A 25,622-nucleotide genomic window follows, 5' to 3' on the forward strand; every position below is an offset into this window, starting at 1 on the left:
CTGTTTCATTCTACTAAGATTTTTTATAGCTGTGACAAACACAATTTATAAGTTTTTATATTGGATAGGGAATATGAAATATAACACATATTTACATAAAAGTTTCGTACTGACATTTCTTGGTGGAACTGCATTTTATATAATAAAACAATTTTATTTTTGTTTTTTTTTATTTATTTTATTTGACCAGTGACCGGACTTCGTCTTTACCGACAGCAGACTGATGATGCCGGTAACGACGAATCTCAGTCATTGGCCAAATAAATCAAAAGAAAAATGAAAACTATGTAGGTACTTCACTATCACATATTTACATGAATATAATATAAACTATTTATTTAGTGCTAGCTGTAACCGACTACGCCTTGCTAAGGCTCATTTTGTTTAAATAGAATAAAAAAATAAACATTCAATTTTTATATTTATTTTAAAACAATGCTTGTGAAGTAATGAAACTATTAAAAATCCATTGAACAATAATGGAACCGAAAACATTGAAACTGGTACGCAAGAGGAGTTGTCAAGAAGCACGTTGTCCGTCGTAAGCAATATTAAGTATTAAATATGTTGCTTTAACTTTTAACAGATGGCGCTGCCATTGTGGAAAAAAAAAGGTTAAATACATATGTTTTTACCTGTCACAGTGGTATATTAAAACACGCGTGTATTTGAATGCGAAGTTTTGTTAAAATTTTATGGTTTTAGCTTTAGTGGGTTTTAGATTTTGTAAAAACTAACATTTAATTTTTTATTATAGATGGTAGTAGTATTAACACATTTTAAAGTACTTTATACACAATTTGCCATATGATGAATATTGAATATGTACGATATTTGAAAGATAGTCACGATCGCACAATTTCAGTTTCTGGTTGAATGGATTCGGTAAATGCGTTGATTAGGATATTAGGTAAATTTAAATTTTATCTTTGTTATTTGAGTGGTAACTGGTAAACACGTCTAGATAATTAGTTTTTATGATATTTCCTGATGTATATAATACAGTACATAGTTTGAGAACAATACGATTTACATGATTACTAAACGTAGCTATATAGTATTCACAATAATTTTCAGTCATCTATTGTTCTAGACGTATGTACTCGTATAGTCCTACCAGTTGATGAATATACTGAAAATGTCTAATCACCATAAACGAATTAAATCCAATAAAAGAAATATAGAATGGTCAACCTTTTCAGATCATTGAATGTTTTCATCTGCTCCTATTTCCAACTACATCGTCTCATACATTTATTTTACCGTTCATTCCTCACTCATTTTTTCCACATGTCCATACCATCTCAACTCACCTAATTTTTAATCATATTCACGAGAAACTTGTCATTTCAAATGCTGATAAAAAATGGGTCAGAGAATGTTTACATATTTTAAGTAAAGGCTATCAACAAAACGTAGATATACACAACTTCAATCCGGGGCATCTTGTGATATTATATAACATTTAAGTCTGGTATAGATATTTTGTTATGAAGATATAGTGACAGTTTTTTGGAATTATTAGGAATTTTTACGACTTTGTCTAGTCAAATTTATCATAGGAGACAGCTTTAATATAATATAATAGACTTTTGCTGAAATAGTAGCATCTCTGCGAAAGTCCTTTAACGAGGTTTGACAATGAAAACACATAAAAGGCGTTCTGCTTCTGTGTGAGTAGGCACCATAACATATGCCTCCTAGAGTTTAGATTGCCACTCTCCTATTTGGGTTCCAATAACTTGAATCAACTCTTGTCATAAAGAGGAAGGCTGTGAAGTTGACCTGATACTGCGAACAACTAGATGTTTTTTATTTGCCTGGAGATTAAATCGATTAACTGTTAAACTACGAATAATCGATATATCGACTCTGGTATACTTTGCATAAAGCGCGGCCATCGACATATAGACGATGACGCCAGTTTATTTTAGCAATCAAGCCATGATGTTGTGTCACAGCTTGCACGTTTCAAAAGCTCTGATTCGTAAAAATAAATTAAAAAAATTAACTAGTTTTTGGTAAAATATGTACAACTTTTTGTTTTTGCTTTAACAACGATGGATTCGTTCAATAGTGAAGCTGAAAGCGATTGTCAAATATCGCACGAAATTGTTTGTTCTGCTCAAAATAGTGATAGTGACGATGAAATTAGAATGTTTACCAATGATAGTGAAAACTTCGAGTACGATTTTCACATGAGCTTGATACATTCTTCTGTCAAAAAACACACGTCACATTTTGGCAGAAAAAATCGTCAGAAATTTTAGCATACACATAAGAAAAAGTCTAAACACTTAAATAGTTATTTATTGAACGCTCCAGTAAATACGTATTGTGCATAATCGATTTTCTGATTGTAAAATCAATACTTATACTAACTTATTACGAATTGTGTAAATACTATATGTATTTGCCTATCAGAGATAGGCAGATACATGGCAAATATAAATATATATTCTCCAATGATTTGAAGGTTATGCTGAAAAACTAGTCGGTTGTTATCGAACATTGTTTTCTAAGAATCTATTGTTTTAACAATAATATACCCATATATTTAACAATATTTATAGCCAAAGAAACACAATGATTATTAATTATAATAGTTCCTAGATAGCAATTATGACCTAAAGAGATAATATTAATTTGTTTTTGTGGTTTAAAATAGATTTTTTAATGATCGCCACACTAACCAGAACTTGTGAAGAGACGTACAAGGTGGCGCAAAATTAATCACCTTATCGGAAGATATAATATTTGAAAATGGCATTGCACATAAATCATATTTAGAAATTGTAAACTAGACAGCTGAAGTATATAAAAAAATCAATTTTGTTTTTTTAATACTTTTTTTATTTAAAAATTTTTGAGTGATCGATATCTTGATTTTATCATTTTTCTGTTAAGTGGAAAAGATGATTTCCGTCAAGTGGCTGCCGTCAATGTTAATACATATTTGTGTCTGTTTCGTAAATTTGTTTGTATATTGAAGCTATCTCATTTGCAAATACAATTTAATTGACGTGCGACGCCATTTGCATAAAATATAACATCTTTCTATAGGGTGATTAATTTTTCGGCATCCTGTACATATTCATTCAAACCCTTATCCGCATCCAAATGGTGCATAGGGCACTGCATCATACATACGCAGTGTCATCTTGATCGTTAACACACGAAGGAAAGGTGATCAGCCCTCAACTTCAGGTACCAGTCCAGGGTAATATGGAATAAATATTAGAGTGAAAAAATCACTTATATTTATTTGACCCCCCTGGGAATCGAACCCGGGACCTCCAGAACGGTAGCCGAGCGTGCTGACCATTACACTACGGAGGCGGACATATACTCACATTATTTTTCAAAAAATCCCAGAGCCTTCCACATGTGGGTATGATTTTCGATGCGTTTGGAAGCATAGCTGATTGTTGTGCCATCAGTTGAGAAATTTATGAAATATTTAGACTTCCATATAAGAAGAACGATGGATGTTTTATATCTAATTGAGATACCTCTAATATTGACATCTCATCCGTAGGGCGAATAATCCAGTGTCTGATATAATAAATAATAAATATGGTCAAAGATTATTTGGAATTATCCCGCGGTATCGATTGCTAATGGTTTCTCGGTAGGAGAACGTGTTTGTTGGTACGAAGTTGTTTTTAGTTTTGTTTTGCAATATTCGCGATAAAGTTATTATCTCTCCGTAGAGTCGTCGCGTCCACTTTGTGCGGGACTGATAACCGGTTTTGAGCCGCTAGTATAGTCCACTGCCAGCGGTCAAGTACAGAGATGCCTGGTATTAGGTACTGCGTGACGTTTCACCACGATATACATAATAATGTATACCACGGAATTGAAAAAGTGAATTCAAAATGGATTTGGAAAAATCTTGCCAATTTACGTTGAAAGATAATCACTGCTTTTTTTATATATATGTACATATATATTTATATATATATATATATAAATGTATATTTATAAATATATATATATATATATATATATATATATATATATATATATATATATATATATATATATATATATATATATATATATATATATATATATATATATATATATATATATATATATATATATATATATATATATATATATATATATATATATAAATATATATATATATATATATATATATATATATATATATATATATATATATATATATATATATATATATATATATATATATATATATATATATATATATATATATATATATATATATATATATATATATATATATATATATATATATATATATATATATATATATATATGTATATATATATATATATATATATATATATATATTTATATATATATATATATATATATATATATATATATATATATATATATATATATATATATATAAATATATATATTTATATGTATATAAATATTATATTATATAAATTAAACCCTGAAGAGGGCAACAGGTTGTTGCCGAAACTAGTCGGTTGTTAATAAAAATGTGAGTGGATCAAAAAACAAAGTCTTTTTATTTCTCAAATTAATATATCAATATGATCCACAAAGTAAATGCTTTCAATATTCAAAATATTTATTTTATTATTTTAAGTAATCTTTTAAAGGGTTTTTTTCCATTTTAATCTTTGAAAGCTAGTAAGCCATCTATGGTTGGTTTGAGAAAGCTTTTATTTAGCAGAAATCCTTTTATTAAGATGCAAGATCCCAACCAAATTATTTCACATATCGCTCACTCCTTTCAAGAACGTCATAAATTAAAAAAAAAAAAATTTTTAGGAGAACGTTTTTAAAGTTTAAAAATATAATTCAATGTATTAAAAATAATATCAAGCCACTAATTGCACTTTTTACTGTGCAACAGATCTTTTAAGGTAAAACCTGAATGTTTTTTCTCCATTTGAAAAATATTTAGTTTATTTAAAAAAAGAATTAACCAATGCCTTTTCTTCAAAATGAAAAAACAACACTTTCTGCCCTGTAGTGGGTAAATATTAAGTAAAAAATATGCCTCTTTTGCTGGGATATAGTACTTTTTTGGGTATTCCGAAAACTTGCACAACTGAAAATTGACGATTTTTGATTAATGACGTTTTTGAAAGGAGTGAGCGATATGTGTTTAATTTTAAATCTAGCTACCCAAGGATAATATATGTTCTCCAAAGTATTTATATACAAATTATGCGTTCTGCTTACTTTCCCTTCTATCGACTGTTTCAATAAAACAATGCCTTCAATAATCACGTACCTACATATTTTTTCTTCCCTAGCCTTTTGTTCTCCACTGCTGTATATAGGCCTCTTCCGTATACTTCCATTTCCTTGTTAGTTGCTGTTTGCAGCCAGTTTCTACCCCTCACAGCAGCTATGTCGTTGAACAATCTTTTTGGGGTCTTCCGACGCCTCTTTTATTCTCCCAAGGTCTCCATCTGAATTTTTTTGGGGTCCATCTTGTCCTGCAATAAGTCCCGCCGATTGCCATTTGAGTCTTGCCTCGCGATCCATGATATCCTTTTGTTCTGTTCCTAATTTCTTCATTTCCTACTTTATCCTTCATGTTAAAACCAAAATGGATCTTTCCATGGATCATATCTCGTACATGTGGATATTATAAACGTAAATTAATAAATTTTGATGTTTTTTCAGTGATTTATTTATCCGTCGATTTGACTGTCAGTCAAAGCAATAAATACACCACAGTTAATCCTGAATTGGACCAATTCTTCAAATGCTCTTCGAATGCTGAAAAAGATTCTCACGATGACTTCGATTGGAAACTTATCGGGGTAAGTGGTTGTTATTTTAACAATTCATTAGTTTTGTCGCTATGTCAGTTATGTCACTATGTAAGCTATGTTGGCTATGTTCGATATCGCTCACTCCTTTCAACAACGTCATATATAAAAATCGTCAATTTTCAGTTATGCGTGTTTTCGGAATGCCCAGAAAATGTACTATATCCCAGAAAAAGAGGCATATTTTTAATTTAATATTTACCCGCTACAGGGCAGAAAGTGTTGTTTTTGCATTTTGAAGAAAAGGTCGGTTCCTAAAGAAAAGGTTTAATTTTTTATTATTTTTAAATAGACTAATTATTTTTCAATTGGAGAAAAAACCTTCAGATTTTACCTAAAAAGATATGTTGCACAGTAAAAAGTTTAATAAACGGCTTGATGTTTATTTTTAATACATTGTGTTATATTTTTAAGCTTTAAAAACGTTCTCCTGAAAAATCAAGTTTTTTTATTTATGACGTTCTTGAAAGGAGTGAGCGATATGTTATATATCTGATAGCTCTCATACGAGTATCTTACATAGATGTATGGATGCTATTTTATCGTTTCGAAACTATACCTGAATAATGGACAAAATGAGTTTTTCCACCGTAGTTCAATCAATTATGGAGAGCCGATTCTTACAGATTGCCGATAGATTTTCTATAAGGTCTGGTAAAATTCTTGACCAGTCCAACACAGTTAATTTTTTTTGTGTGAAAAATTTCAGAATTTTGTTTGCATTTGTGGAGTTGAAATCCTGCTGAAATATTCCATTACCATTTGACCTTCGTCTTTGTATCACTGGTAGTATCTTTTCCAGTAGAGTTGGGTGATACTTCTCGCTATTCATCATCTCAGTCACTGAAAGAAGCACCCCTGGTCCATAATACGAGGAACACACCAAAACATTTTATTTAGAGGATGTTAATAATACGAAAAAAATGTTTTGTTTCAATTAATCTGTTCGATACTGTATGTCGGCTATGGAAGATATGTGAGCTATGTCAGTTTTTTCAACTATCTTACTTATGTTAGTCATGTCAGTATATGCAATAACCACTTACCGACTTTTTTGTATAGCGGTTTCGATACGCTCGTGTCTTTGCCAGGATCCAGTGAATAATATTTCACACCGGCACAAAACATTTAATCTCAGTTTATGTAGTTTTTCTGATGAAAACCGGTATATGTACCTCGAAACCGGTTGATATAAAAAGTTGGTGCATAAGCGTGCAATAATCTTTCAACCAAATTAAGAAAGAATCAACTACTACTACCATCACGCCGTTTCCCAGCAGGGGTTGGCATAAAGGATGGAACGCCACACCCTTCTGTCCTGGCATACACTCCTCGCCTCCTTCACATCCATACATCTAGTCATACATGCCCTCCGATTACGCAGACTTTTGACACCGCCAGATTTTGGGTTCTGATTGATCTGATCGTGCCAAGTCTTTTTCGGTCATCCTCGTTATGTTTTCCCTCTCACATTCGCCAAATATATTTTCTTAGTTCTCTCGTTATCCATTCGATCCACATGTCCATACCACCGTAAAGAACTCCTCCTAATCTTTTCAATTATTCCTTGTTCAGCCTTACAATCAAGTTATCAGTTGAAATAATCAAGTTTTCAGTTTTTAGTTTCTGTCACTACTTCTATTAATTCATATCCGCTCCGCATGTGGAGCATATGGAGTCCACAAACTGCCTCCAGACTCTTTTGTCGGTTGCTAGCTTCTTAACATCTTATGGGTGGCGGGAGCCTGATATCTAGTAAAAGATGTAAGCTTTATTATGGCTCTCGGGAGGTATGCGAAGTGCATGGCCTAGCCAACTAAATTATTTTTTTATGCCGTATTTCCTAACCCAGATTTCTGAACAAGAATTTGGATACACCAAAAATGTTGTGTACATTCACATTTCTTTCCCATTAATTGCTTTGTCTCTGCGGGTAATGTGATGTAACCCATTTAATATTACTTTTTTTATACCATACCCTTACCCTTTTACTCCCTTCCTCACACTCACACACACCCACATTTTTTATCTCTTAACGTTTTAATATAGTTATTTTGACATCCGCCTCCACATTTTGTCCGCCTCCGTAGTGTAATGGTCAGCACGCTCGGCTACCGTTCTGGAGGACCCGGGTTCGATTCCCAGGGGGGGGGGTAAAATAAATATGAGTGATTTTTTCACTGTAATATTTATTCAATATTACCCTGGACTGGTACCTGAAGCGGAGGGTTGATCACCTTTCCTTCATGTGTAAACGATCAAGATAACACTGCGTTTATATGAAGCAGTGCCCTATGCACCATTAGGGTGCGGATAAGGGTTTTATTATTATTATTATTATTATTTAGACATAAATGTGGAATTGTTTAATTGGCTTTATTTTTATTGATGTAACTATTTTTGTTAATGTAATGTAATGTTTATTATTGTTAATGTAACTATTTTATATTAAAAATAATATAAATAAAACCCTTATCCGCACCCAATGGTGCATAGGGCACTGCGTCATATAAACGCAGTGTTATCTTGATCGTTTACACATGAAGGAAAGGTGATCAGCCTTCCGCTTCAGGTACTAGTCTAGGGTAATATTGAAAAAATATTACAGTGAAAAAAATCACTTATATTTATCTTACCCCCCTTGGAATCGAACCCGGGATCTCCAGAACGGTAGCCGACCGTGCTGACCATTACACTATGGAGGCTGACATTATTTGCTTTTTTTATATTATATTTTATATTTTATATTATATGCTTTTTAAAATGTAAAACTGTTTAATTTCCGAACGAATATAATAAAATAAATAAATAAAATGTTTGTTACAATGATTAAAGAAAACACTTCGTTTTTTACCACTTGAATTTTATTATAGACTACATGTTTCAGAAGTTAAATTTCCATCATTCAGGTCTGTATAATAACTAAAATATAAAATATAAAATTGTTCTATAAATAAGGAGAGGGGAAAGTAAGGGGAAGGGGTTTGTCAAGTATATGTAGTCTATAATAAAACTCAAGTGGTAAAAAACGAAGTGTTTTCTTTAATCATTGTAACATGTCTTACCACAAAGTTAATGCCGAAACAATAAATAAAAATGTTTGTTTGTGCAGAAATTCAACCAACAGAAGGAAAACACCCTTGTATCACCGCTCAGCGTCAAGATAGCCATGGCGATTCTGTACTTGGGAGCAGCGGGCACTACAAAGGGACAAATGCAACAAGTTATGGGATTCCATTCCGACGAACTTCGTGTTGCGAAGGAGTTCAAAGCGATGAGGGAATGTCTCAAGGTGCGTATAATCATTTAGATAAATAAAAAAACAACTAAATGACAATCAAGCCGCTTCCTCGAAGGGGTAGGCAGAGAGAGTACAGCGTAGTAGAGTACAGTAGGAGGCACAGCGTAACTAGTACTCGTATAACATATCGCTCACTACTTTCAACAACGTCATATATCAAAAAACTTGATTTTTCAGGAGATCGTTTTTTAAGCTTAAAAATATAATAAAATGTATTAAAAAAATATCAAGCCACTTATTCAACTTTTACTGTGCAACAGATCTTTTTAGGTAAAACCAGAATGTTTTTTCTCCATTTTAAAAAATATTTAGCATATTTAAAAATATTATTGAACAATACCTTTTCTTCAAAATGCAAAAATCACACTTTCTACCCTATGGCCGGTAAATATTTAGTTAAAATATGCCGCGTTTGCTGGGATATAGTACATTTTCTGGGCATTCCAAAAACATGCATGACTGAAAATTGTTGATTTTTGATATATGACGTTGAAAGGAGTGAGCGATATGTTAACACTCAAGTACCAGCAATTGGTCGAGTTATAAGCTACATAAAAATTGAAAATCATGTTTTCAGGAATTTCCCAGTATGTAAAAATAATGTGGTTATGGTCACTGCTTAATCAAATATGTCTCAAACCGGCCATAGATGGCTCCTGTGAACTCAAATTAAAACTGTCATTAGATTTATGAGTTTTAACAATTTGAGTTATGTGGTTGTCAATCACGGGTATAGTGGTGAATGTTACACGTGTGTAAAGTTATCACCTAAACACATATAGGTCATCAGGTCTGTAAAAATCCAGACTTCAGTATTATTTTTTAATTAATGTTTTCCTTAGTAAATACCACTTTTTCTTCAAATCTTCTGTGACACGTGTTTTGATGCATTCCTCATCATTTTCAAACACTGTGTGTGAGGCTAATTCTAAATTTTAGAGTTGGGTCCTTGGGACGCTGAAGGTTGAAGAGGGTGTAGTAGCTGTTTCTTATTTTTAGTTATTTATTTATTATTTATTTTTATTTCTTATCAGTGGGAAGAATTTTCAAGTTTCACATACGGTGTTTGAAAATGATGCGGAATGCATCGAAACACGTGTCACAGTAGATTTTAAGAAAAAAGTAGTATTAACTATGTAATACATTAATTAAAAATTGATAGATTTTATCACAAAGTGACTGCCGAATCAATTTATTCAGTATTCTTCTTCATCTATGCTGAGATGTAAAAAATGTAAATTGTTATGATATTTCTAGAGTCCACCGTCTGAAGAGTACACGCTAGATTTGGCAACCAGGATGTACGCTGATAAGATAGTTCATGTGAGACCAAAGTACTCGAGTCTATTGGAGCATAACTTCAACACCAAAGTCAGACCACTAGACAGCTTGCGGCCCAAGGACACTGTCATCGACGCTAATCAGTGGGTCGGGGAAGTAACCCGCGGGAACATCAACCAACTGCTCCAGGAAGGTGAGTGTGCTGATCGTATAGATCAACTAATGTTTAATCGAAAGCCTACAGGAGAAAGTGACCAACTGACAAAATGTAAAATGTTCAGGAGGGCCATCTAAGTCACATTTGCTTGGCAAGAAAATAAACATCAATGCAGTTAGTCCTTTTTAAACAAGTCAATTTTACTTCCATGTTTAAAATCCTTTGGGTTTTTTCAGGGGGATATTAAGCTAATAAGATATCGAATAGTCAATGATAACGTTTTTGTAAAAAACGCACTTGGTCACTTTCTCCTGTATGACTACGATATATGTATATCTTAACATATTGACTGCCAATGTCAGCCACCCGGTGGGCGACACAAGGCATTTCAATTGCGTCTTGTCGGCTACCGGAGGCTGACACTTTGCACCCTATATTGAGTTATGTATATTGGCCACCGGAGGCTGACACTTTGTTCCTTATATTGACAATATAAGGTTCAAAGTGTCAGCCTACGGTGGCCAATATGAGCCAATATAAGGTACTAAGTATCAGTCTCCGGTGGCTGATAAGAAATGCAGCAATTGAAATGCCTGGTGTCGGAAATTGGTGGCAGTCAATGTGTTAATATATAAAAAATTGGTGCATATCGCACACTCCTATGAACAACGTCATATATTAAAAACTAGATTTTTCAGGAGATCGTTTTTTTATATTTAAAAATATAATAAAATGTATTGAAAATAAATATCAAGCCACTTATTGAACTTTTAACTATGTGTAACAGATCTTTTTAGGTAAAACCTGAATGTTTTTTCTCCATTTGAATTTTTTTTAGTGTATTACAAAAAATAAAAATAAAAAATACCTTTTCTTCAAAATGCAAAAACATCACATTCTGCCCTATAGCGGGTAAATATTTAGTTAAAAATATGCCGCTTTTGCTGGGATGTAGTACATTTTCTGGGCATTTTAAGTTATTTCACTGGAACCGTTAAACCAAATTTCTTTCATAAGTTAGTCTGGCCCTAACAAAGGTGGAAAATTTTGGACTCGATAAGTGGAAGTGTTTTGGAGTTATTATTTAAAAATATATATATTTTTGGGGTATAGATAGCGCATATCAGATCAATAATGATCACATAGTTAATAGTAAACATTTTTAAAATTTAAAAACAGGCTTAAAATATATGTTCAATGTTCGACGTTTTTGATGCAGACGTATAAAACGTAAAAAAAATATTACCAAAAAGCTAACTTGTGTGGGACGACGTTCGCCAAGTCTAATTGTATGGATGAGGCTAGAAGTATTATAATTATAGTCGTAATTAGAGGTGATACGATGCATTGATAATTTTTATTAATTAAACCGGTTTTGATTTATCCAAAGACAGAAAATTTTTGTAAACATTGTATTATATACAGATATTAGAATTTTCGTTCGCGGCATTATTTTCTTTATACATATTATAGATTTTTCAGGGATGAAGTATGTTTTTATAAGAAGTTTCGGGTGTTAAATTGAGCACTTGCGAACGAATATTTTATTATATTACATATTCCAACAATATATAAGTAATTTTTGAATAAATAAAAACTTTTTGGTAAATTTCTCACAAATTGTAAGTAAAAAGCTTAGTGTTTTTTACTTTTTAAAGTTTTAAGTAAATTGAATTCAAATTCGTATTATGAGCTAGGAACATCTCAGCATACTCTTTTTAAAAGCTAACGTTTCTTTTCATAAGCCAAAAATCTATTTTAGACGCTTGTTGATAAATTTGATGAATTCGGAATATTATAAGCACCTCGGAATAAATAATGACAGAATTTAATATCTGGGAATTCCTACTGCTCTGCTAATAACACAGAGGTCAACAAGTGGTGGCGACATGGTCACTATCGCTAATGGGAGATTCACTCACACAAATGTACCAATACGCAGACAAGTACACTCACTGTATCACATTATGTGTATAACTATGTAATAGACCAATATATTTACGATTTATATCACAAACAGAAAAGATGAGGGCCGTAACTGTAATTTTGTGATTTTATAAACCCCTTATCAAATTAAAAATAAATTGAGAACCCAAAAAAATACGATCTGTTGGCTACATGGAAATTATTAAATTTTTCGGCTATATTACTCGCAGTGAGAATGATAATAAGAGTCGTGGTAATAAACTATAGGAAAATATCATTAGACTACACACATTTAGGACATAGGTACATACATCAAGGACATAGGTGAATCAAAATGATTGTTTTTCATATTATTTTTTGACATCTCATCAAAGATGAAGAACAATATGGACGGGGCTGATGACCGTCATAGACTAGTTTAAGTGATCACTCGCACGTGTAACATTCACCAATTCTACCCATTATTGACAACCACAATACTCAAATTCTTGGAAATTTCTATATTTATGAACCAATTTCGAAACGTTATTCTTGAATCACTAGAACTTCACTAGAGACATCTATTGGTGAGACAAAAAGAAGCTTTTTATTGAGCAGAAACTCTTTTATTAGTATGTGAGGTCTGAATCCTGGAATCGTTTTTTCTCTGAATCTCTTAGTGACCAACACTGTAAAATATATACAAAAGAATGATCATTTTTCAAATTTTGGTAGGTTGGCCTAGAAACTCTAATATCAAAGGAATCACAAAAAATAGATAAATTTTATACTCGTATATATGTAAGTATTGTATTTATATTAAGAAAAAATGACATTTACAAATAAAATAAAAACAATACTGTATGTTTTTAATCGCTGTTCTAAGATAGTCTTAAGTAATTATTCCAGTTTATCCTAAAATACAAATGTATATTTTAAATTCATACATGTTACATTTTTTATATCTACATATTCATTCCGATACTGCTTAATTGACCCCAGTGTCCACTGCCTGTTGATAAATAAAATTAACTGAGTCTTGGATACATTTTTTCTATTTTTTTTTTCCTCTTTGATATAAACAACTCAAGATAAAAATAATGTAAAATATTTAAATAATATTAATGAAACTTAAAATGATACAGTTCTAATTTTTCTTTATCGTGTATTTATTTAACTGTTCATGAGTGTATTACTTTATCGACTTATAAAATAGATCACAGATGACATGAAAAATAAAACTAAAAATTGAAACAGTTAGACATTTTGGAACAGGTAGATGATTTTGTATATCAGGGAAGTAAGTTTTCTAACGATGGAGATGGAATAACGTAATTTAATCAATTGAATCCAACAAAAGCCTAGATCAGTAGCTAAACTAGGAGTGCATAAAGGAATCTTGGTACAAAACCTATTGTATGGAAGAATAACATGGATTAAGCAAAAGAAGGATGTTTGAAAAAGAGAAAAAGCTGAATGCAATCGAAAAGAGATAAATCAGACCAAGGTGAGGCAAAATGATGTGTGATAGATGTTCATGTGGCGAAAGAAGGGAATATTACAAAACTGAGGTAAGCATTATCGACAAATTAAAAATGAAATGTTGAGATGGTTAAAAGGTGTAGAACGAATGAGTGAGGAAAGAATGGTTAAACAAATATGTAAGGTGAATGTAGTTGAAAGCAGACGAAAACCAGGCATGATGTAGGTACTTAGAATAATCAGCGGGTATGTATAAGAAGATGCATCATTAAGGAAGAGGCGAATAATGTTTGTTAAGATAGAATGGTGTGGCTTTCTATCTCTCTAGAATGTTAATTCTATACATCCAGAATGACGCAGCATGAAAATTAGTTAGTTAAAATGAATAAATGCTTCATTCCTAATTCAATAGATATTCCATTACGGTTTTTTGTAGTACGAAACGTCATGCATTCGTATTATGAATAGGATCGTTTTTGGTATGTTTTGTAACATAAACAAAATAACAATATTCACGTTTCGCAGTAAAAACCGCAAACGGATACAATGACCGGAACTATGGCATAATGTCTGTGACTGGACCTAATCATATCGTGATGTATATATTTAATAATATTACTTTATATATATATATAAACATATACATATATATATACATATATATATATATATATATATATATATATATATATATATATATATATATATATATATATATATATATATACAGTATCTACTCAATGAATTAGGGCCACCCATTATTTTTTTGAATACTCTGAAATCTTTTGGATTATTATATTTATTTTACATAAATACTTTAAGTTTTCTATTGACATCTAATATCATGTATATTACCTTCAATAATATGTAAAATATACCTGGATTATTTAAGCCTTTACAAAATTTCAAACCCTTTTTCTGAGAAAGGTCCCTAATTAGCACAGGTAGACAGATAGTTGAAAGTTCAAAAAATAGTCCTATCTCATTTATTAGTGAAGTTTCTTGAGTTCTGGTTGTTGTTTTGTTCAGAGAGGTTATATAGTTATCGTGTCTTGTGAAAAAAACTTAATTTTTAATTTTAGTTCATAAAGTATAAAATTTTTTTGTAAGCACAAGTGTTTTTTTTGAAAAGGGCAAAATGGGAAAAAGTAAAGACATTTCTGAGGAAAAAAAGTCTAGTGTTATAGTGCTACTGAAATTAGGAATACTATCTAATAGAGAAATTTCAAAAAAAGAAAACGTTTCTCGTCAAACAGTGGACAGAATTTCAAAATCAATAAAAAATCAGTCACCCGCCACCAGCAATCGGCGAAAGAACTGTCGTAGGATTAGAAAAACAACACCGAGGACTGATCGAAAAATCGTTCAAAGTGCCTTAGAAAACCGTAGTGCATCAGCAAAAACGTTAAAAATAAAATTGGAAGAAGAGGGTATAAATATATCGGTATCAACACTGAGGCGACGTCTTTACGAAATAAATCTGAAATGCAGGCGCCCTGTAAAAGTACCAAAATTGACACCACGAATGAAAGCGGATCGATTAAAATGGGCCAGGCTACATCGAAATTACTCGGTAGATGATTGGAAAAAGGTATTTATTTAAATTGAATTTTCAACATATCATTTTAGTAAATAAACTTATATATTTGAATTAAACTTAAATTTTCATTATTTTTCAGGTCATCTTTAGTGATGAGTGCCGGTTAGAAGCCGTGACAGAGAGCCGTCGATTCGTCAGGAGAACACCAATGGAACGTTACAATGAGGCCTGTGTGGTAAAAGTTATCAAACACCCCCCTGCAACAATGATATGGTCATGTATTATTAACAATTTACCTGGGCCGTTGTTTTTCGTGGAAGGAACAATGAACCAAAATTCCTATAAGCAGGTCCTCGAACGAATTTTATTGCCCTTCTACCATACACTCGACCCAACAGAAGGTCCATACACCTTCATGCAGGATGGGGCACCTTGCCACCGGGCTAAATCAATAATAAAATTTTTGTCTAACAAAAATCTGCCTTTGCTCCCCTGGCCTGGAAATTCTCCGGACCTTAATCCTATAGAAAACGTATGGAGCATGTTAAAAAATAAGGTATACTCATTTCCAAATCCGACAGTAGACTGTCTAAAAAAAATATTCAAAAAATTTGGTCAGAAGACGAAGAAATAAAAAAATGATAAAACAGTGCATTTTAAGTATGCCAAAAAGAATTGAGGCAGTTATTTCTGCCAAAGGTGGAAATACTAAATACTATCTATATTTATATGAAAATATATGCATAATTTAAGCGTAATAAAGTGTTCATGTGTAAATAAAATTCAATGTTGTTTTATTCAAGGTTTTCTCTGAGTTTTTCCTGTTTGAATTGAGAAAATGCGCGAAATTCTGCGTGGCCCTAATTCATTGAGTAGATACTGTATATATATATAAATATATATATATATATATATATATATATATATATATATATATATATATATATATATATATATATATATATATATATATATATGTATATATATATATATATATATATATATATATATATATATATATATATATATAAATATATATATATATATATATAAATATATATTTAAATACATACATACATATTTATAAAAGTAATAATAATAATTTTATTTCGGGTTGATTAAGTGGTGTGTGCGATACTATGTGCGACATATTTTGTTTACAACTAAATATGTATTATAAAATTGAATTAACATAATAAAAAAAAAAAACAAATAATTATCAAGTGTGCTACACAAACAGGGTTATGAAAAATGGTTTTGGCAAAAGAAGGATGAAAGTAGACTGAATTCAATCGAAATGCAATTAATCAGACGTATGTGGGGCAAAACGATTTACAAAATATGTTCGCATGGTTCATATGTATATTATCTCACATAAATTTAGCTATATGTTGTTTTAATGTAACGATAAATGAAGACTGTAAAATCATATTCTAAAATTTTTGGTTAAAAGAAAAGATATACTTATCAAAGTTCCAATAGATCTCAATAGATGCTACCAACTTTGGCTTGATTTATCTGACTCACACATACAAATATTTTTGAAAATTATCCAAACCTAAGTGACCAAGATATCGCTGCTATTGTATTTATCTATTAGTTGTTTTTATTCAACCTCCATTTTATTTCCTATATACCAGAAACATGTTTGGCTCTCAGTTCTTCTCTTGTCATACATATTGTCATGAATGACGTTGTCATTCTTATTTTTCTTCTTCTTTTTGATAGCTTTTCACCCATCTTGGGTGTTATAGCCAGTGTCGAGTTATTGCCGTTGTCATTCATATCATTTTAAATATATTTTCCACCTAGACACACCATCTAGAACTAATCACTTTGATTTCATATAATTAGCGGTCAATTTAACACCATGTCGATTCGACATGCACCGTTGGATGCGAATAGAAGCCAGAGATAGATGACATTATTACTCCATGTCCAAATTACCTAGCTTATTATATTATTAGTCTAAACACTGATTAGTCCCGGTGAAAATGGTCTACACACAAAAAAAAACTCTCGGTAAAACGGTAGGTGATCACACAAATTTACTTTGTGTTATAATAGTTTTCATATATAATAGCCCAGGTTAGAATGTGCAACATACAAAGTAGTTATATTAAAAATGGATGGTCTATGTACAAAATAAACCTAGTCGAAAGAGTATACACACAAAATTACCCTGAGCTACTTTACACCAAAGGCATTATAAGTAGGTACTCGTAACAGTAAAATGTGTTGCGAAAAATACAAGCTAGACATTAGAAATGCCATGGTCTCTTTTTCTAACCCTTATCCGCACCAATGGTGCATAGGGCACTGCATCGTATAGAAGCAGTATAATCTTGATCGTTAAATACACGAAGGAAAGGTGATCAATCTTGCGCTTCAGGTACCAGTGCAGGATGATATTAAATAAATATTGGACTGAAAAATCACTAATATTTATTTTGACCCCCTTGGGAATTGAACCCGTGACCTCCAGCATGGTAGCCTTGCGCGCTAACCACTACACTAATGAGGCATATTTGCAATAGTAATAATATTATTTTTTTATTATTCACTTAGAGCCGTTAATATATTATTTGAAATATCGTTGTTCGTTACGAGAAAAAAGGTTTTCATTTTAATTAAATTAAACACTTGAATAATCCACTGAGTTGAGTTTAATTTTTATTTACGACTGGTTTCGAAAACGACAATTGTTTTCATCTTCTGGTACAAATTAAAACTTAATTTTAATTTGTTAATTAGTTTTAATTTATACCAGAAGATGAAAACAATTATCGTTTTCGAAACTAGTCGTAAATAAAAGTAAAACTCAATTCAGTGGATTATTCAAGTGTTTAATTTAATTGAAATAATCATGTCATTCCACAAAGTTAATGCCGAATCAATAAATAATATAAAGGTTTTCATAGTTTTGTGTCAGTAATTGGTCCACGAGAGAGCTAAGTAATTTGGTTAGATATCTATTACGTCACTATTACACTTAAGGGATGTATGCCAAATTATTTCGATTAAAAAATTAAAGCCCAACATACATACGTTAAATCGTAACTAAATTTTCTCTAAATCCAGGTACCAGTCTACGTAATTATTTTTTTTCTTAAAACATTGTTTTTGCATTGAAAAAATAAGTTTTTCTTCGAAATAATTATATGGTTTAAAAAAGTTATGAAAAGGGAAGGAGTTTAAAAAAAATATGAAAATATTTTTTCTGTATTTATTCTAAAAAACAAAAAAAAATCGAAAATACATTCTTTAAAAAAATCAGACGTGAAGATACATGAGACCTTTCCGGTGGTCACCAGATAAATGAAGCGACTTATCGAATACTGGGGCTTTAGGGATGAATTCATCTCTTGACATGACCTCAGAGAAAGAGTACCATAAGCTAAAAGCCTGCATAGATCGAACATTTTGTTTTGCATATTTTTGAAAACAGTATTGCGGTTCTTTGTTTTCAGATGACTTGACAGATGTCGTACTGCTCCTGCTCTCGGCCATTTACTTCAAAGGGGCCTGGGAGACCCCCTTTGTCGCGAAAGAGACGAAGTTCAGAAACTTCTACTTCAACGGAAGTCATTCAGTCGATGTTCCCTTCATGACGCAAATTGAAAAATTCAACTACACAAATTCCGAAGAACTTGATGCCAAGATATTGAAGATGCCTTTCAAGGTAAGTGAGCAACTGTACTTGTCATTTACAAATACAATGATTATTTACAAAAAAATATATTATTGAAGTGAAGTAAAGCATGGAGTTGGCAAAAAAGGATGAAAGTAGATTGAATGCAGTCGGAATGCATTCTCTCAGACGAATATGCAGCAAAACGTTTTTTGGTAGATGTTTGAATGGTGATATAAGGAAAAGATGCTTGGTTGAGTTAAGCGTTATCGATAAAGATGTGTTGAGATGGTTTGGGCATGTGAATCGAATGAGGGAAGAAAGAATAGTAACTCAAATTTATGAGGCGAATGTTAATGGTAAAAGAAGCAGAGGAAGACTTGTTATGATCAAGTGTTTCAAATACTTGAAAGCTGTCGAGTCAGGAGTCTGAATAATCGGTGGGTATAAGGAGATGCATGAATGTGTAATAGGCGAAGATTGTTTGCAAAAATTGTGTGGCGTTGTATTTTTTCTGTCTACCCTTGCGGGGAAGCGGTGTGATGGCTATTTAGTTAGTTATATTATTCAATCACTCAGTTTTAAGGTAATTTGATCTGTAAGCGTGCCAACTAGACAACATAAATAAACCAAATTCCTGTAAATGGTAAAAATATCTTATTCTTCTTCTTTTTCGAGATCCTAAGGATCTGTTTGTGCCTCCGCTTGTAGCTCTTGGGATGTTGACTCCCAGCTGTCTTTCCACCTTTTTGGAGGTCTGCCTGGGGGTCTGCGTCCTTCAGGGATTCCTTGAAGAGCGATACGTGGAAGTCTGTTATCTCACATTCTGTTAACATGATCATTCCTGTATCGCCTTCGTTATCGTCCCCACCTCACGATATCCTCCGTCTTACACATGCTCCGGATGTCGGTATTTTTCTTACTCGGTCTCGCAATATGTTTCCAGTTATGGATCGGAGAGTCTTCATCTCAGGGGTTCGAAGTCGAGATTTTGTTCTAGAAGTATCTGCTCTTGCCTCAATCCCATAAGTGGCTATTGGTTAAACACATGTTTTGTATATTTTCATTTTACTTTCTATTCTCATGTGTTTGTTTCTTTTTACACAGGGTGGAAGCCTTTCCATGGTTATATTGCTCCCAAACAGCATCCAAGGCCTTCAAGAAATGAAGAGGAAGCTGACATCCTACAACATCCAACAGGAGATGGATGTTTTAAAGAATGTCAACGTCAAAGTTACTATTCCCAAATTCAAGTACGACTTTGAATCTCATCTCATTCCCGTTCTCAAAGAGGTAAATCAAATACAATTTTTTTTTTAATAATTTAATATAGTTACAAAAGTTTAAATATAATAATTTTAATTAATTTTCTAGACATTTCTACTTTTACAATCTGAAAATTAATAACGCAGTTCTCTCCAATAAAGAGACTGAGCTCTTGTGCTTGGAGAGGGACTTACACTTATTATTTATTAGACATGGATCCACTGACACTTCGTGATGGAATTGCATTTTAATATATTATTAGATTCAAACCAATATTTTTAGCTTTTCCACTTTATTTTTATTTGACCAGCGACCGGGTTTCGTCGTTACCGGCATCATCAGTCTGATGATGTCGGTAACGACGAAACCCGGTCGCTGGTCAAATAAAAATAAAGTTGAAAAGCTAAAAATATTTGTTTTAATCTAATAATACATTATTAGACATGTTTGTTGGTAATACGATTTATTTTTATTATAATTTTTTGTGTTTTCTTTTATTTTCTTAGATTCACGTGTCGCTCACTCCTTTCAACAACGTCATACATCAAAAAACTTGAATTTTCAGGAGATCGTTTTTAAAGTTTAAATTTTTTTTTATTTAAAATAAATATCAAGCCACTCATTAAACTTTTTACTGTGCAACAGATCATTTTAGGTAAAACTTGAATGATGGTGTCACTTCATAAACGCGACTGCGTATATGTCTAAAGGCAGCAAATTCCTCGAAACAGAGAAGATGCAAATGTTATTCTTCTTGTGTATTAACTCTTTCCACTCTGTAGGCCAGACATTCTGGCCCGTATGATTCTAGTAGGCAGCTCCGTGGGCCACAATGTCTGTCCCGGCGCAGGTATAACTTTAATCACTGATTTATAGTATTTTCTTCCAAAAAATATTTTAGATAAATACAGTCAATCTTATTTTATTTATTGTTTCGGCATTAACTTCGTGGTAAGACATGTTACAATGATTAAAGAAAACACTTCGTTTTTTACCACTTGAGTTTTATTATAGACTACATGTTTCAGAAGTTAAACTTTCATCATTCAGGTCTGTATAATAACTAAAGTATAAAATATAAAATTGTTCTATAAATAAGGAGAGGGGAAAGTAAGGGGAAGGGGTTAGTCAAGGGACGGAGTTTGAAAACAAAGGAAAAATGGAAAGCAATGGTGAAGAATTTTGAAACAATATATTATTTAATAAACTATTATTAGAATTCAGGTTTTTTTGGATTTCAAAATTTTCAAGATAATTGAAAATTTAGAAATAACCCCTTCCCTTTACTTTCCCCTCTCCTTATTTATAGAACAATTTTATATTTTATATTTTAGTTATTATACAGACCTGAATGATGGAAGTTTAACTTCTGAAACATGTAGTCTATAATAAAACTCAAGTGGTAAAAAACGAAGTGTTTTCTTTAATCATTGTAACAGTTAATCTTAATTAACATGGTCATACGAATTGCCAGATAGTGTCCCAAAATTAGGGAAGCAAAATATTTATTTTAATGGTAGAAAAACGTCGCATTTTTGTATCAGAGTAGCTGATCAGTTATGAGAAAAAATGTGGAAAAGAGTGGAAAGGGTTGAGCATGGTGATATAATACATTTAAATATTGATGATGATATTTTCAGATGGGTATCACGGAGTTATTTGAGAACACAGCTTCCCTCGCGGGGATAGCAGCAGGAGCTGGTCTGGAAGATAAACTAGCCGTCAACAATATCCTGCAAAAGGCTGGAATTGAAGTAAATGAACTCGGTACTACGGCGTTCGCTGCCACCGGTGAGATTCTTACACACTCTTCCTAACATATATATCCGCCTCCGTAGTGTAATGGTCAGCACGCTCGGCTACCGTTCTGGAGGTCCCGGGTTCGATTCCCAGGGGGGGGTTAAATAAATGAAGGTGAATTTTTCACTGTAATATTTATTCGATATTACCCTGGATTGGTACCTGAAGCGGAGGGCTGATCACCTTTCCTTCATGTGTAAACGATCAAGATAACACTGCACTTATATGACGCAGTGCCCTATGCACCATTGGGGTGCGGATAAGGGTTTTATTATTATTATTATTTCCTAACATTTTGAGTGTGTCCAAATACTCGTTCATAAATGTTGGTTTCTCCACTCAGGAGTTATTTTTACATTTTGACATCTCAACATAGATGAAGAAGAATAGGGAAATCTGGGTATTTACAGGACTTATGACCTGTTATAGGGTGGTTAAGCAAACATTTCACACAAGTAAAACATTCATCATTCTACCCAAGACGGACAACCACACTACTTGAATTTTCGGAACTCCTACATATATTGATCAATCTCATACCACAGTTCACAAAAGTCATCTATTTTGGATTAAGCAAGCTTTTATTCAGTAAAGACCCTTTTATTTGTATGCAAGATCCGAACCCCGGATAATTTTAACATACTGGGAAACGCCTGAAAATATGGCTGCTGTGAACCCATAATGTAAAGAAGATCAGAAACGAAAAGGGTATGTTAACAACTGTGTTCAAACGGAATAAGCTAGTACTGCAGGTATTGCTTAACTGTATTTCCAAATATATCGACATATGAAAGGTTCCACGACCATTGCATGTATAAAAGTTTCAATAATTTATACATTTATTACTTACTTATAACCCTTATCCACGCCCAATGGTGCATAGGGCACTGCATCGAATTGAGGCAGTGTTTTCTTGATCATTACTTACATGAAGGCAAGGTGACCACTCTTGCGCTTCAGGAACCAGTCTAGGGTAGTATCAAATAAATATTACAGTGTAAAATCAGTAATATTTATCTTCACCCCCCCTGGGAATCGAACCCGGGACCTCCAGCACGGTAGCTAAACACGCTGACCATTACACCACGGAGGCTGACACTTATACAAGTGTGTAAAGTGATCGCTCAAGCCAGCCAAATGCCAGGTCGAAAGCCCTGGGATGCTCAGACTTCCATCTTCTTTCATATAAAAAGGAGCGATGGATGTTACATATTAAGTTGAGACAACTATAATAAGGAAAGAGTAGTTAGCATTCATATTGCTTTCTTATAGAGATATCTGGGAGAGATTATTGGCTATTAGAACAGAGTCTAAGACATTACAAAACCCAAAGATTTATTTTTTTATTTGGGTTAACAACAGCAACATATCGCTCACTTCTTTCAAGAACGTCATGAAACAAAAAACCTGATTTTTCAGGAGAACGTTTTTAAAGTTAAAAAATATAATACAATGCATTAAAAATAAATATCGAGCCACTTACCTAGCTTTTTACTGAGCATCAGATCTTTTTAGGTAAACCCTGAAGGTTTTTTCACCATTTGAAAAATATTTAGTATATTTAAAAAAAAATATTAAACAATACCTTTTCTTCAAAATGCAAAAACAACACTTTCTCCCCTGTAGCGGGTAAAAAATTAAAAAAATTAGTTAAAAATATGCCTCTTTTGCTGGGAAATAGTACATTTTCTGGGCATTCCGAAAACACGCACAACTGAAAATTGACGATTTTTGATTTATGACGTTCTTGAAAGGAGTGAGCGATATGTAAAACAAAACAGTTGAAAGATAAACATTAAATAAGCCAATTAAAGTTTGCCTCAGGAACATAAAGATTATTACAAAATATTTGGTGTAGATCTAGCAAATGAATGAATGTGCGCGCGTGTGTGTTTGTGTGTGTGTGTGTGTGTGTGTGTGTGTGTGTGTGTGTGTGTGTGTGTGTGTGTGATGTTGATTCTAGTAGGGACATACATACAATGCAGAGAAGCATAGTTTTTAAAGATCCTGAGAGGACAATATGCTCAACATTCCACTTTTCAACACAGATTTTCCGCAATTGAAAATGTCAACATAGCTAAAACATGAGTTTTACTCATGGTTTAGCTATGTTGACACTACACTAGCCATTCGAAACATAGGTGAGCTCCGTGCATAATAGGTACTCTGAATAAAGATTGTGACGTGTAACGGGTACGGTAGCCGGGTACAAAATACGTTATTTCGGGCTATCGATACGTCCACTTATTATATTATATCCTGGAGGATTCTAACATTTCTCTTTTCCTTCTCAGCCATATCACTAGTGAACAAATTCGGTATCGATGACGATGCACCGGAAGACTTCCTGGCAGATAAACCTTTCCTGTTCTTCATTGAAGACTCTTCAACCAAGCAAGTCCTCTTCAGCGGAACTGTCAACAATCCTCTTATCACTACCGGAGTCCTTGAAGAGAAACACGTCCCTGGTATGTGATCAGATTCTTTAACTAACTTGTGTCCTTGTAAAAATATCATTCCTATTGAACTTTATTATAAACGAATAAAAATGGACTCATACTAGTCATTATTGAGTGTCCTATTGCGAAATGACGATGTATGATTCTCAATTATGGTGTTTGTTGATGAGCAGACTGTAAATTGAAAATGAATTTAATTCCAGTCATTTTAAATTACGATATAGAAGGGATAACAATTGACGCGTCTTTCCAAATAATAGAATTATACCAAATTCGGAGATATGTACCAAATGTCTTCTACATTCAATGGCGGGTGTTGGAAGTTACAATTGCAATGTCTTATAATATGTGTATATGTAGACCTTTCTTAAAGAAAAGGTAGAAAGGAATCATAGGAAATAAAGTTTCTAGTTTCCTTCTCTGTCTTATTCCTCTTTACTGAGGTTTATGACCCTTGTGGAAGCAATGACTCTTCTCCAGCTATCCCTTGACTGTACTGCACCTAGCGCTCCAACCACCGAGGTGCCTGTTGCTGCCTTAACTTGATCGGTCCATCGTGTGAGGATCTTCCTCTCCCTCTCTTTCCCTCTACGCTACGATCACAATCTAACGTTCCAGGCAATCCTCATTATCACACACAACGTGTCCAAAGAACTGAAGAATCCATCGTGTATAGACATTGGCCATGGTTTCTAGTATCCAACATTAAAACTGTCTGTTATTTGAAATACAACGGGAATGATAATTTTATAAATGCTTATCATTTCTGCAATCTTCTTTCTCCAATCTTGATTTTATTGTTTAAAAATCTATTAATCGTAGTTTTATTTCCTTCAACTGCTTTACCAAACTAGAAAAACAAGATCTGAAAACCTGATGAAACCCGATATACATATATATTACCCACACATTCCACATTTATTTTTGTATTTTAACTCTATCCTATCGTACATTATCTGTGTATTCATTAAGGTACTATAAAAATTT

At 32.6% G+C, this 25,622-nt stretch overlaps 1 protein-coding gene across 5 annotated transcripts in view; it reads left to right on the forward strand.

Annotated features, from left to right (window-relative positions):
• The window catches only part of LOC148299455 (uncharacterized), a 72,082-nt gene that overhangs the window by 3,320 nt on the left and 43,140 nt on the right, over positions 1–25,622 (forward strand). For all 5 annotated transcript variants that reach the window (XR_015839078.1, XR_015839077.1, XM_088276074.1 and 2 more), the window contains exons 2-8: positions 5,665–5,804; positions 8,926–9,105; positions 10,372–10,588; positions 18,950–19,161; positions 20,218–20,403; positions 22,017–22,167; positions 24,471–24,644. Coding sequence is in view for 3 of the 5 variants with exons in the window: in XM_088276074.1 (XP_088132200.1) it covers positions 5,665–5,804; positions 8,926–9,105; positions 10,372–10,588; positions 18,950–19,161; positions 20,218–20,403; positions 22,017–22,167; positions 24,471–24,644 (1,260 nt within the window). In the remaining 2 variants the exon portion in view is untranslated. The remainder of the gene's footprint in view (positions 1–5,664; positions 5,805–8,925; positions 9,106–10,371; positions 10,589–18,949; positions 19,162–20,217; positions 20,404–22,016; positions 22,168–24,470; positions 24,645–25,622) is intronic.

This window comes from Brachycentrus maculatus, unplaced genomic scaffold, assembly GCF_059751285.1.
Source record: "Brachycentrus maculatus isolate JH-2025_06_01 unplaced genomic scaffold, ASM5975128v1 h1tg001133l, whole genome shotgun sequence".
Classification (NCBI taxonomy): Eukaryota; Metazoa; Arthropoda; class Insecta; order Trichoptera; family Brachycentridae; genus Brachycentrus; species Brachycentrus maculatus.